Source organism: Salvia splendens, chromosome 14 (assembly GCF_004379255.2).
Source record: "Salvia splendens isolate huo1 chromosome 14, SspV2, whole genome shotgun sequence".
Classification (NCBI taxonomy): Eukaryota; Viridiplantae; Streptophyta; class Magnoliopsida; order Lamiales; family Lamiaceae; genus Salvia; species Salvia splendens.
This window is the reverse complement of record NC_056045.1, coordinates 3,680,144-3,694,062: the sequence shown is the minus strand read 5'-3', so window position 1 is coordinate 3,694,062 and position 13,919 is coordinate 3,680,144. Positions and strand designations below refer to the sequence as shown.

Sequence of the window (13,919 nt, the reverse complement as noted above, 5' to 3'; positions counted from 1 at the left end):
GAAACAAAACCGTTTTTCAAGGATTTGTACCCAATTTGGAGATAGAGAAGAAACTTATCTTGTGGCCTTAAGGAGCTTGGATGACAGGTTGGTGGCCTAATTTTCCATTCTCTCCAAGCCAAATGCATGATGCATTGAGCTTCATTAAGTGGGCAAGAGATATGAAGATTGAAGGCACAAAGAGTAAGAAAGTCTGAACTTGATAGATCAGGTATCTTGTACTACGGCCTGCGGGTATTTTTGTTGTCTCTTCCCTCCTCTTACTTTGCTTTTTATCTTTTTCCTTTGTTTTTGGAGCATTGTTGGTATGAGGTTATTTTTTGTTTTTGGTTGTTGGACGAAAGTGCTAGTTTTTTTGTTCCAGATGTGTTTATTGCTCCTTTATTGCTCCTTTTTTGATATATGAAAAAAAAAGACTTAAAAGATCGCGTCCCAATAAGCAAAATTTATTAACAGAAAAAAGAGCGCCAACCAAAGGAGCTTATGATAGGGACAGAGTGATGATACGAGTAAATATATTTGTAAGTTGTTGATATCTATCATGTCACATTAGCCCTCTGCATGATCATGAACCTCCTTCTACTCACTCCACCAATGTGTTCACTAATCTTAGCAAGGTGCGCAATGCGCCTCTTGGCCGACTCCGATGCCCCCATCGTCTTCGCAGGAGCCTCCTCCTTCGTTGCCTCGTCGTCTGCATATTTTGCGGGAGGGCTCTCTACTCTTGTGACCTGCACTATCTGCTTCAAGGTCTCCACCACATTGCTCATCTTCGGCCGATCCTTGGCACTCTTCACCAAACAGGCGTCGGCTAGTTTGGCGATCTTTCGAGCTGCACTCAAGGAGTAGTCATTTTGGAGCCTTTGGTCTAGAATGATGCCAAACTTTTTGCTATCAGCAGGGTACTGCTTCACCCACTCCAGCAGTTTCTGCTCGGATTTGGGGCGGTCTCGTTCCAGAGATCTCCTGCCCGTTAAGATCTCGTACAGGACAACTCCAAAGCTCCAGACATCGCTCTTTGAGGTCAGGTGCCCGGTCTCTATGTAATCCGGGGCAGCATATCCGTATGTTCCCACAACCTACATAACATTGCTCAATTAGTTATCCAACAATATATGTAAACACTCACTGTTCTATCTACGTATCCGTCTATCCATACCGCAGTTGAAACATGACTATGTCCGGCTTTAGGGCCCTCCCGGGCCAGCCCAAAGTCCGAGAGCTTCGCCTTGAACTTGTCATCCAACAGCACATTTGATGACTTAAAATCTCGATATATAACCTTCACAAATTGAAGTAAGCAAGCATCAACAGAAATGCACAGACTCGTCTTTTAACAAGCAACGAAAAACTTAGTTGTCTACCTGAATTTCTAACTCTTCATGAAGATAAGCCAATCCCTGACCAGCACCAAGCACTATTTGCAGCCTAGCATCCCATGAGAGTGGTGGATACACCTTGTTGAAGAGATGGTCTTCCAAACTCTTGTTTGGCATGTACTCGTACACGAGCAGCCTCTGGATTCCTCTCTCGCCATCCACAGCACAGTATCCGATCAGTTTCACAAGATTCGAATGCTCCACGACACCTAAGAACTGCACTTCGGCCTCCCATTGTTTATGACCCTGATAGCAATACACACACCAAAGCCTTAACAAAGATAGATCTAAGAAGGAGAGTTCATCAACAGAGTTTTCAAACATATAGTTGATATCTTTTACACATTACTACATTTAAACTGCATCAAAACTCTGCATATGCCATAGTCAAGATGATGCTGTGGCATCTTGTTTTTAATTGATTCTCACCAAGAACCAATCTTGACATGACAGCTAATCAATTTTGGTGGTTTCAAGTTTCAACACATTAATTGACACTTCTACCAATCTTCAACTCTTAATATGGATTTTAAAATCAATTCACATTCTCAACCACAAATATGAAGTATAATTGTCAAAATGCACTTCCAAAAACTCAACTAATCTGCCAAAAAAAGCACCAAATGAAGCCAAACATACAAATACAACCAGTAGGGCCAATCAATCAGCAAGAGACAAAATCGGAAGAGGAGAGAAAACGAAAGCTCTGAAAAGGAAACAAAAATCTTTGACAGACCTGAAAGCCATCCCTGTTGAGTTTCTTAATAGCAACAACAGTAGGATCAGCCTTTCCCTCAACAGGTTTGATCGTGCCCTTGTAAACACTCCCAAAACCGCCTTCCCCAATCTTGAGCAAACGGCTGAAGTTGTTGGTGGCCTGCCTCAGCTCGGAGAATGTGAAAACCCTCAAATTCTGAGCTTTCTCGGAGTATAATTCGGGTATGGTGCGGGGCGAAGTGGCCGAGCACGAAGATTTGGTGATCCTATCGGGTTCGGAGATGTCAGATTTGGCGTCGTCTTTGAGAATTGGAGCTGATTTCTGCAGTCTGGTTCTACTCCTATCCTTGAAGTAGTAGAAACACTTCATCTTTTCCCCTTTTTGTTGAGATTCAAATCATTCCACCTGAGCTGAAATCAAAATCCCTAGAAATTGAAGGAACGTGATTAATTATTGTTTGTAACATAATAAATCAATAAATCGCACCAACAGGTCCAGAAAAGGAGAGAGAGATAGAGAATTATGAGTAGATGAAGATTTGAAGGGAATGGAGTTGTGATTGAAATTTGAATGGATAATGAAGAGGAAACAGGAAAGGGATAATGAACGTTACCAGTTTCTGAATGCATTCATTTCGACTGGGTTCGTTTCAAGTTTCAACCAACTCTCTCTCTCTCTCTCTCTCTCTCTCTCAATAAACGTATAGGAGAATTTATTTATCTGCCGTGGCTTGATTATACATACAAACATGTGAACGTATAATATATGGAATTGTCTATTTTTCTCTCTCCTATGTGGAGTTGCTTTCCATGATTTATTTTGAGATACAGTGGAGACAACTCGAGAAAGGAGGGCATGTTGATTATAAAAGAATTCTAATTTCATTTTTCACTTATAATAAAATTGGAGTCATCAAAATTAGTATCTCCACAATAGTTCTCTTACTTTATAAATGATTATTTGACTTCATAACTTATTAAATACTCCATATAATTATATTGGACCAAATTAAAATATTATACTCCCTCCGTCCACGAAAATTAGGATACGTTGTGAATGACACATGTTTTAATGTAGAATTGGTAAAGTAAGAGCATCTCCAATGGCGGCGAGGGGGTCGGCTAGCCGATTTCCGGCGCTCGCTGGTCCGCTCGCAGAACCATTGGAACCAGCGAGCGCCATTTCGGCGATAAAATCAGCGAGCTCTGGCCGATTCGCGAGCGCTTGCCGATGCGCTCGCCGGTCTGCTCGCCGCCATTACAGGCTCAGGATCGGCGAGCAATCGGCGAGCGAATTTAATGTTTTTTTAAATTTTCGAAACACTATATATACGCGTTTGTGACATATCGAATGCATTGCTGATATAATGTACGCTTGTATTATCATGCACAACATGATTGTCGAAGATGAAGGTGTACGACTGACTAGCTGGGCCAACGACGATAATGAAGCCGGTCCAAGCCACGGCATAGCCGCCCCCAACGTACGAAATGGGGTCCCGCACGATGAAGCCGGCCTCCTCCAAGCACATGCCGACATGCGCCAAACGGATGCTCATATTCGACTCCAAAAGGATTTAATTGAAGAGTTGTGGGCGCGGAGGATTGCACGACGTTATTTTTTTAATTATGTACTTTTTTTAAATGTACTTTTTTTAAATTTTAAATAAAATAATTAGATTTTCCCATATCTGTGTCGTAAATTTAATTCCGTATTTTGTGTGATTGTCAATTATTTGTTTTATATAATTAGGGGTGATGTGGCTAGGCTATTGCTGGGCTATTTGCTTGTGCTGATGATGTGGTAGGAGAATTTTTAGTGCTGATGATGTGGCAGGAGGAGTTTGTGGCTGAGCTATTGCTGGACGAAAGCCACTGGAGATGCCCTAAGAGAGAATGAAAAAAAGTAAGAGAGAAATAGGGTTAGTGGAATGTGAGGTCCATATTATTAGTAAGTGAGAATAAGTGTAAGTGGAATGTTGGGTCCATATTATTAGTAAGAGATAAGAGGGAAAAGTAAGTGATAAGTTGTTAAAAACTTTTCATTTTTAAATGTGCTCTATTTTTCGTGGACGGAGGGAGTAATAATTAAATCACCCATTTTTTCATGTCCAATTTTGCTTTTTTGAAGTTATAAAATCATATTCAGAATATTTGACTGGATTTATAGGAAAATGCTGGGAATTTTATTGTAGAGACATCGTTGTGCAAGCTTGTATCATGAGTCGAGATGTCACTCAAAGTTTGGATCTAAACATAATTACATGTCTGAAGGTCAAGAAAATGAATATGAAAATGGTATTCAATTAGTTTGATTATTTTGATATTGATTCGATATATTCCTAACTAAATCAAAACTGAAATAATGTGTATCCGTATCTCTTCTGATTCCACCGGCATCAACATCCGCTTATTATGCAGAAACAAAGAAACCTAATTCAAGGATTTTAGGTTAAGTTTTATAGTAACAATTATACTAGTACTTAATTCACATAGGTAATTTTTAAGGTTGTTTTTGCGGTTTTTGCTTGCGCCGTCTCCAAAAGTTGGTGGTGGTTATGTGACATGACTAAAAAGTCAAATTAAAATATTTACTAGTATTTCAGTTGTAATATTGTACTCTATGTTTATGATTTCTTCAGTGGTTAGGTCGATCAAGAAATTGGACTTAATTAATTGGCACGCCAATATTATATTTATAGCAAGGTGTTAACCAATACTTAAATAGCAAAAATGTTCACCGCCACTCTTGCAAATATTTAAAATATTATTGGAAATTAATAAAGACAGACCATTATGGTCAAAGGTGCTGTTTATTTCCACATAATTAGTTAATGAGAAGTGGTGACTGGTAACTTTCATTTCATGTGGGGGGTGTATGGGAAAGTCAATATGTTTTCTGGTCTTCCACAAAAATTATTCATTAACTTGTGCTGCTCCAATTTTATGATTTTAGGGTACATACATGTATAATTAGCTATGTTTTTTTATTAATTAAATAGCGTATTTAGTTAGAAAGGATCTTTGGAGCGCACTCACATCGTCAATATCAAAATTTTAAAATTTATATATATATTTCGCCCCATGATGTATAAATAAATAGTAGATTCTACCAAACACTTTTGACTTGATTCTAATGTTCAACTTAATTAATTAGGCAGTAAGGTAAATTCGTCTCATTTGCGTTTTATATTAATTAAACACTTTTTGGGTGTTAATTCGTCTCATTTGCTTTTTATATTGTGAAATATTGTATATATGTGGATCACCACCCCTTAGTTCTCATCCGTTTAACTTGTTGACATTTTCCCCCTCGACTAAATATAAAATTTTGTTAAGATTTATTATTGGTATGTTGCGATTGGAAATGTTTGTGTGAAGAAAATGTTTGTAATGGAAAAGGATCAAAACAATGAAGTCTATACAACCTTAATATTTTTTGGTATAGCAAATACTCAAACGATCAAGGAGATAGGGGAAGTCGTCGGGTCTTTCGAGCATCTAATCCCATGTACAACGATCTAACTAAAATATTGTTCGTATTTCTTTTAAATGCTACCTTGTGCATTTGCTTGATGTAACCTTTGAAATCTACAATTTGTCCTGAAGATTTTCTACTATCCAATCTTGAAGGATCTCCAACATGATTAATATTACCGTTTGAGCCGATGATCAAATTCAAGAAGTTAGGAGTGAGCAAAAAAACCGGAAACCGAATATCCGAACCAAACCAAACCGAAATTTTTGAAATTAGGTTCGGTTTTGAAAATACAAAAATTTTGATTTTTCGGTTCGGTTCGGTTCGGTTCTGGCGAACTAAAAAACTGAAAAACCGAATTACTATAATTTAAATAATATTATATATATTCTATTAATTTAATATAATATATAATATATATTCTTTTAATATATTCTGCCATATAATATACTTATATATATTATTAATTTTATTATATATATATATATATTCTATTAGTATATGTAAAATAAAATAAATTATATATATATATATATATATATATATATATTAATACATATGTTTTTTTTTCGGTTTTTCGGGTTTTTCTGTTTGTTCGGTTTTTTTAAGTTCGGTTTTCGGTTTTTTGATTTTTCGGGTTCGGTTCGGTTTGGTTTGTTTTTGGAACTAAATTCAGTTTTTCGGTTTTAGTTCGGTTTTGGCAAAAAAACGAACCGAAACCCGGATGCTCACCCCTACTAGGAGGAGCAAATCTCCACAATCATTTGAAGATCAAAGATGCATTCCGAACATAAAAGTTATGAGTAAATTATAAATTTATTTTATAATTAAATTTTTTTATTTTATATATTTATAGTATTAATGAAATCTTAATTAGATTTTATTAGGATAGTTTTGGACTTTTGGCTCGAGCTTGCGGCTCAAGGATCAATACGTTATTTGCTGGAATTGGTCAGGACTTGACCAAATCGTAAACGCACTCTACCAGATAATGTTAATTAACATGAATTAAATGACAAAAAAAATGTAGTGAGAGTGACATATTGATGTACCAAATTAACATGAATTAAACGATAAAAATGTATTAAGAGTGACATTGATGTACCAAAACAAGCCTATTCAAATTTGGGCACATTTCATTAAGTAGTTAATGACTAATGTTGCTTAATTAATTAATAAGTAATTCAGATTATATTGTTGAATTCGCATGCAATTTGATTCAAAGTTGTGTTTTATGTAACTGTCTATTATAACTAACATACAAATACATATTCTACCTATTATTCCATTTCTTATTGTATATGGAAATGAATATTAGTATTTTGTGTTCGATCACATTGATGTAATAAGTCTTTCTATTTGCTTAAGCTTCATGATTTGTAAATTATTATCTCATGTTCGCAATAATCTTGGTGCTATTCTCATTGATAAGTTAAAAGGAATATTGGGTTTTAAAACCATAAACTTTGCCTAATTTGGTATTTCCCATGAACTTTGACATTGGTCAATAATATCACAAACTTTGCATTTTGTTTGATATTTCTCAAACTCACTCAAATAAGATATTTTTATCAAAATCTTATTTTACGTAAGCAATCGTGATACTTTTTATGATATTTTGAGCCACTTTTTAAGCTCATAACATATAGGATAAAAAGTTACGTTGAAAATCACGTTGAGTTAATTGTGTCAAGTACGATAAAAAGTCTCTTAAGTTAGTTAAATATAGTACTCCCTCCGTCACCAAAGAATATGCATTTGGGGTCGGCACGGGTTTTAATGTAAAATTGGTGAAGTAAGAGAGAGATAGGGGGAAAAGTAAATAAAGTATTGTTAGTGGAGAATGAGTCTCACCCCATTAGAGAGAATTTTTTTTTTCAAAATTAGAAAGTGCATATTCTTGTGGGACGGACTAAAAAGGAAAGAGTGCATATTTTTTAGGGACGGAGGGAGTAATAGATATGCAGTGAGAAATACCAAACAAAGTGCAAAGTTTGTAATATTATATACTAATTTTAAAATTCGTGGGAAATACCAAATTTTAGGCAAAGTGTATGATTTTAAGGATCAATTTCCCTAATTTAAAAAGGTTGAACTACTGAATTTATATGTACATATATAATATATGTACATTTAATATTGATGTCATAAACATACAAATATAAACTTAAATCGACACGTCACTAGTCAAGATAGATTCTACTTACTTCATTTGACTTAATAGATCTTTTATTCCTAGAAAATATTGTTACCAAACCTCGTGGAAGTGGTAATTTTGACATACTATTGGTTTATTTGTTGTTGACTTTATTATAATCTTGTTTTTGCTTCTAATTTTATTGCATGGTTTTAAAATTCAATACTGACATGAAGAAATAAAATGATAAAATACAAGCCTCGTTTTTGGCGATGTTGATTAATTAAGCTTTGCATTTTTCTGTGTTGCCACTATATATTTATAATTTGTGAGTGTGCTTATGTTTCTCGTTGAAAATAGAACAATGTCCCATATTTCAATTAGACAGTGGATTTGTAACAAGTAATAAACTCTCAAGTATAAGTTTGTTGTCAAATTCATCTCTCTTTTAGGTTCAAATTCATTCCTAAATTAATGATACAAATAACGGGGAATTCAGTACAATATATGAAACTTTTTACAAAATCATCTATTTAAATCACTGTAAAAATTTATCTTTTAAGCAAATAAACATTGAGACACAATTACTAGCGTTTGAATTTTTTTTAAAATAACCATAATTTAAGACGCAAAAGAAAGCGTCCTAAGTTAATGACAAATTATCTTAATCTTTTGCTTTTTTAGGGCGTTTCTATTTGTGTCCCCTAATTTTAGTTGAGACACCAACAATAAGGATACTTTATGAAACATTGGTAAAATAACTAAACATTCGTGGATCTAAATGGAATTTATTTAGTTATATAGGGAACATTCGAATCTTTGGTATAAATAATTGCACAAATCTGATCTGTAAATTTAGTCTAGATTAAAGAGTACAATATGCCTTAGGACTCGTTTTATGGAGTGGAATACGTAGGGTTGGAAAAGTTATCCACCATATTTTGGCCGTTTTATAGAATGGAAAAATAATTCCGGTAAACCGGGATTCACTCCTTTGACCCGAAAAACATATAGGTTGCACAATTGCGTACTATATTTGACCCGATTCCGGCAGTTGAAGGTCGATTTGCTAAATTTGGTTGTATGTGTTGCCGATTACTTGTTGTATTGTGTCGGAAAATATGTAGATTTGACTGCATTGATGTTGAATGCTCAAACGTCGTAGGTTCTTCCTAGAAATTCCTAAATACCCAAAGTTGAAACTCTAATCACTATTTTCATTTATGATTTAAATGTATTTCCCAAAAAATTATGTGAAAATTTGCCCATATGGAATTGGTTTTATGTCTTATTTTTCGGATCTCTAGAATGCTATTATTATGTCATTTGTTGTTCACATAAGCTAATCAAAGCTGGTATATTAAAATCAGATATTGTGTTGGGTCCATTGCTGATTCAGCTTCGACGAATGCGAATGTGATTCAGTTGGTAGAGGATGTTGTGCGTAACTATCGATTTGATACTATTTGTGTGATACTGATTGCACTTCGCCACCTTGCACGGACCCGACGCATGAATCGAAGACGAAGTAGAGCCACCTTCGCACGCCTAGGTCGAGTACCCGATCAAGTAAGACACATTAATCGGCTCGTCGGAGTAAGTGATGTTACTTGCTTGGAAAATCTTAGGATGGACCGCAACACCTTCGGGAGGCTTTGTATAATGCTGCGTCAAACAGGGGACTTAGTTGATGGGGAGTATGTGATGGTGGAAGAACAAGTCGCGATGTTCTTGAGTATTTTAGCACATCATAAGAAGATTCGGGTTGCTAAGTTTAATTTTTTGAGATCAGGCTTTACAGTTTCGCACTATGTACATGCTGTCTTGCAAGCCGTGCTAAAGCTTCATGCATCTTTCTTGGTTACACCCGAACCCGTGCCTGGACTTTGATGTTAACAGGTGGAAGTGGTTCAAGTTACGATACCTTGTGTTCTCTTTTGTGCAATACTTAATCTTAGATTTCTTTACAAATTTGTATGTCTAACCTCCATCATATATTATCCAATTGTAGGGGTGCCTTGGGGCAATTGACGGGACATACATCAACGTACATGTACCAAATGCCGATAAGCCTAGGTATCGATCCAGGAATGGTCAAATTTGTACCAATACATTAGCCGCGTGTGATAGACGACTGAGGTTTACTTATGTCTTGGCTGGTTGGGAGGGCTCGGCCGCTGATGCTAGGGTTTTGCGTAATGCCATCACTCGATCAAACGACTTCAAAGTACCTAAAGTTGATTTTTTTTAAATAACTTAAATCATGCACACCTAATTTGCTAGTAAAGATCTGACTTTTTATTACATAAAATAGCATTGAATGAGGATGTGATTTCAGGCAACTAATACTTATGCGACAACGGCTACGCTAATTGCGATGGTTTCCTAGCTCCATATAAAAATGTTCGCTACCATCTCAAAGAGTGGGGTCCAACCACAGAAGCACCACAAAATGCACTCGAAATCTTTAATATGTGGCATACAAGAGCGTGAAATGTCATTTAACGAGCTTTCACTGTATTGAAGATGCGTTGGGGCATTCTACGAACTGCCTCATATTATCCTGTGAAGATTCAGACATGGTTGATCATAGCTTGCTTTCTACTCCACAACTATACAAGATCAGATATGCCTACAGATATAATCGAAATGACTGAGAATGATGAGTTTACTAATAATGAGGAGGCAGATGATGATGGTGTCCTCGGGGAATTTGTTGATAGGGTGGAACCTTCCCCAGCATGGAATGATATGCATGATGCATTGGCAGAATCCATGTGGACTTCAGTGAGATACTGTTCACCTCTTGAATCTGTGTAGATTCAAATTAATTTGACTCTTCTATCTGTTATATGCATTATGGTGTTGTTACTTACCCAAACTTATGGTCTTTTATTTCCATCAATTCCTGTAGTGGGCGAATCAAGTTCTATGAGGACTCAAACTGTTTGTTGTTGTGTGCTGCTGAGATGTGGAGATTTGTTATAAGGAAGCTCGAGCACCCTATGCATTTGTAGCGTTTATTTTGATTAATCTCCAGTTTTTAATAGGAAAATGTATTTTGATTCCAGATTTTCTGCCTTTTAAACTGACATTGTCGACTTTCTTGCAATATATTGATGCACATATTTATGTATAATCAGTGGCGAACGCAGAAAAAATTCTTAAGATGGTCTTAACCATGTAATACTCCCTCCATCACAACAAAGTTGAGTCGTATTTCTTTGTGGGTAATTTATTAATAAGTTGAGTTATTTTCGTTTTGACAAAAAAGAAATGTTAACCCCTAATATTTTAAAGTCAAACAAAACAAGCATAAATCAATCATTTTTAACAAATTATAAAAATAAGACCAGTAATAAGTAATTTTAGTTAGTACTAAGAACAAAACTAAGAAGAAAAATTGTACTACTTAATTAAAATTGCTATGATAATTTTTTAAAAAGTCAATAGACTGCACCACTTTCAATAGCAATTACCGTCACTCTTTAAAAGGCAACTTAATTAATATGGATTATTACTAGAGCAACATCGTAGTTCACTTTCTTTTTTACTTCTTATACATAATTTATATTATTTGATTCGTAAGCAGGTACTTGATGAGACTAAATACATTAGCATTAACTTCATATGATTAAGAGCCTACATATCGAATACTTGATGAGCTAAATATATTTACATAAACTTCATATGATTAAGAGCTTACATATTGATTACATCCAATGACGGATGCAACATGCCACGTATACAGCACAATCCCTATTTAGTTGCATCCTATACTACATAGTGCCCAAAATACAACAGAAAACAAAAAAAGACCGTCACCAAATATATTTTATATATCATATACGTACTAATATATGGTTGTCACTCTCGGTAATCTAGTCCGAGAGAGTCCATCTTTCGTGCAGACATCTAGCGCTTAAACTTGTTACCCATGTTCAGTGGGCTGCACGATGGGCATGATTCGCGACTGGGGTAGACAACGGCGAGAGGGCAAGTGTATGTGCCAACCGCGGAGTAGAGTGTCCACCTTTGGCATCATATCCCCTCCTTCTTCAGGACATGGAACGTAATAGTGAGGAGGCTCCCCAATAGCTGATTCACAGTCATCGACTTCCAATGCTTCATTAAACAGCTTACGCCGAACTTTAGTGTCCATGAAAACAGGTGAGTTCACTTCTTCGCTTTGTCCACCGGGGGAATGAAGAAGATATGTCGAATCTGATATGATGATGACCGTTTTATCACCTTCAACCTTTACATCATCGAGCCCGAAGAGGGAAGTGAGCCGCAGGAACTCGGGCTTGTCCTGATAGTAGTAGGCACCAACATCCAGATGAATCTATGTTTTGAATAATAATGTAAAAAATTAGTGAAAACAACTTACATGAAATGATCATGATTAAATTTTTTTCTACAGATATAATACCTTCAAGATTTCCTTCCATGAGGTCTCTATGGCTTCAACAAATTTCCATTTGAAGTCCCACCGTACTCCAGGGAAGGCAACAAGAGCTTCGAAGGTATGGTAAATTATCTCTAAGGCTTGTACCCTATCTTTCAGGTCAGTCGGAGTAAGCTGGCATCCTAGCTTGCGTTTGATCCGTACACCAGCTTCGAAGAGGGCCTGATCAGGCACGTATGTCCCTAACCAATGTGGGTCAGTGTTCTTCATGCTGAGGGCAGTCGTTAGCAGCAGGTCATCTGTGTTCGGCGACCACTTTCCTTTGTAAAGAAAACTATCTTGGGGAGGGATATCCATGATGAATTGAAAGAGTGGAGTGTGGATACATTTGATCTAATGCGATGACTTTATTTTATAGAGATAGTAATGAAGCCACAACAACAACAAAAGTATTAAATGGGGATGGAGATAGCATGATTGACATATTCCTACTCACCAATAAGGCAGTTGTGGAGCACCACATCAGAGAATTGAATTCGCCCAACAACCTACACACAAATTAAGTGACATGGTCTAATTAAATGATCAAATCTACTACAATATTAAAGATAATATGGATGAGAGTTAGCTATTAAACTTATAGATGAAAAGGCAGAGAGTTGTTGAGTAGATTTAAGCTCAACAATTAATGCTTACTTAAAAATGAATTTATATCACACGGTGAATTGCAATTCCAATTGAGAACCCTACATTTCATCTCTATCTTCAGCTTCCATTTCAATGTTGAGGGTCACCGGACATGGAGATTGTGATCACTGCAAATTCCCGAGCTTCCTCAAGTGGTTCGACAGCAACAGCAACGTCGACAGCTTAGTAAGTATTCGATTCTTTAAAATTAGTTCGTCATTGGAAACGGTAACATTTACTAAACACTCTACTTTTCTCTAGCGTCTATCTCCACAATGGGTAAGAGATTATGGTGAGGAGTTGTCAATTAACTGTACTCTTGCCATGCCGAATGGGTTAAGCTGGCTTGTGAGAGTGATGAAAATCGTTGGTGGGTGCTATTTCGGAGTTGGCTGGTCTGATTTTGTCCACGACAACCAAATCCACAATAAGGACTTCTTAACATTCACGCACGTTGGTAGTGGCGAGTTTCATGTCCAACGTCATGACTTCATGACCGGCTGTCCGTTTAGAGCTGACTATGATGGTACACATTTCTTGAAGCAAAAGCTTGCCAAAGCCACAACTCATTTAATATTATAAGCTTTCTTTTTTAATCTAAGATATTTGTTATTTCATTAATCTGGATTAATCTATGAATGTGAGCATGAGGTTGAGCCAGATCTAGATACATCGGATGACTATAGCCACTCTGAATGTGAGGCAGAGGAAGAGCACCCATCTTTTGTTGTAGTCCTCTCGAAGTCGGACATAAAAGGAAGCTTGGTAATAACTGCATAATACATTACTCTTCATTTTTTGGTCATACATAGTTTGTCAGATTAATATTTTAAAAGATGTTTTGCACTCAGGATTTTCCGTTGGGATTCTAGGTCGAACACATTGGCCTTGACTCCTTACAAGGCAACATTTTTTTCATGGTTGACGAGAAGATCTGGAAGGTCAAGGTATCCAAGCACAACTGGTTGAGAAGGGAGGCAAGGATACCGCGTCATCCTAGAGGTCGCGTGTTCGACCCCTGGGAGGCCCATCTTGGGGATTAATTTTCCTGGGGCCTAGTGGATTCACTGGCCTGACTCCAGAGCTTCGGGAGGTGATTAAGCCTGTACCCGT

At 36.5% G+C, this 13,919-nt stretch overlaps 2 protein-coding genes across 2 annotated transcripts; one reads left to right on the top strand and one right to left on the bottom strand.

Annotated features, from left to right (window-relative positions):
- Positions 1–430: 430 nt before the first annotated feature.
- On the bottom strand, positions 431–2,845 carry LOC121765843 (probable serine/threonine-protein kinase PBL19). The gene is made up of 5 exons (XM_042162105.1): positions 2,711–2,845; positions 2,116–2,522; positions 1,365–1,625; positions 1,160–1,282; positions 431–1,079 (listed from the first exon to the last, which is right to left on the bottom strand). The coding sequence occupies exons 2-5, from the start codon at positions 2,464–2,466 to the stop codon at positions 540–542; spliced, it is 1,275 nt and encodes a 424-aa protein (XP_042018039.1). The 5' UTR covers positions 2,467–2,522; positions 2,711–2,845; the 3' UTR covers positions 431–539.
- A 6,495-nt stretch (positions 2,846–9,340) lies between these two features.
- LOC121765691 lies at positions 9,341–10,531 on the top strand. The gene is made up of 3 exons (XM_042161897.1): positions 9,341–9,571; positions 9,723–9,938; positions 10,238–10,531. Exons 1-3 carry the CDS (start codon positions 9,341–9,343, stop codon positions 10,529–10,531), a joined length of 741 nt encoding a protein of 246 aa, XP_042017831.1.
- The last annotated feature ends 3,388 nt before the right edge of the window (positions 10,532–13,919 follow it).

Bases quoted from the DNA above. Each gene is read 5' to 3' on its own strand.
- LOC121765843 (XM_042162105.1), bottom strand. From the start codon at position 2,466: ATGAAGTGTTTCTACTACTTCAAGGATAGGAGTAGAACCAGACTGCAG. The intron at 1,626-2,115 runs GTCTGTCAAAGA...TATTGCTATCAG, and splicing joins TCAACAGGGATGGCTTTCAG to GGTCATAAACAATGGGAGGC. The intron at 1,080-1,159 runs GTATGGATAGAC...AATGTTATGTAG, and splicing joins ATAGTCATGTTTCAACTGCG to GTTGTGGGAACATACGGATA.
- LOC121765691 (XM_042161897.1), top strand. From the start codon at position 9,341: ATGGACCGCAACACCTTCGGGAGGCTTTGTATAATGCTGCGTCAAACA. The intron at 9,572-9,722 runs GTTACACCCGAA...ATCCAATTGTAG, and splicing joins AGCTTCATGCATCTTTCTTG to GGGTGCCTTGGGGCAATTGA. The intron at 9,939-10,237 runs GTACCTAAAGTT...ACTGTATTGAAG, and splicing joins CTCGATCAAACGACTTCAAA to ATGCGTTGGGGCATTCTACG.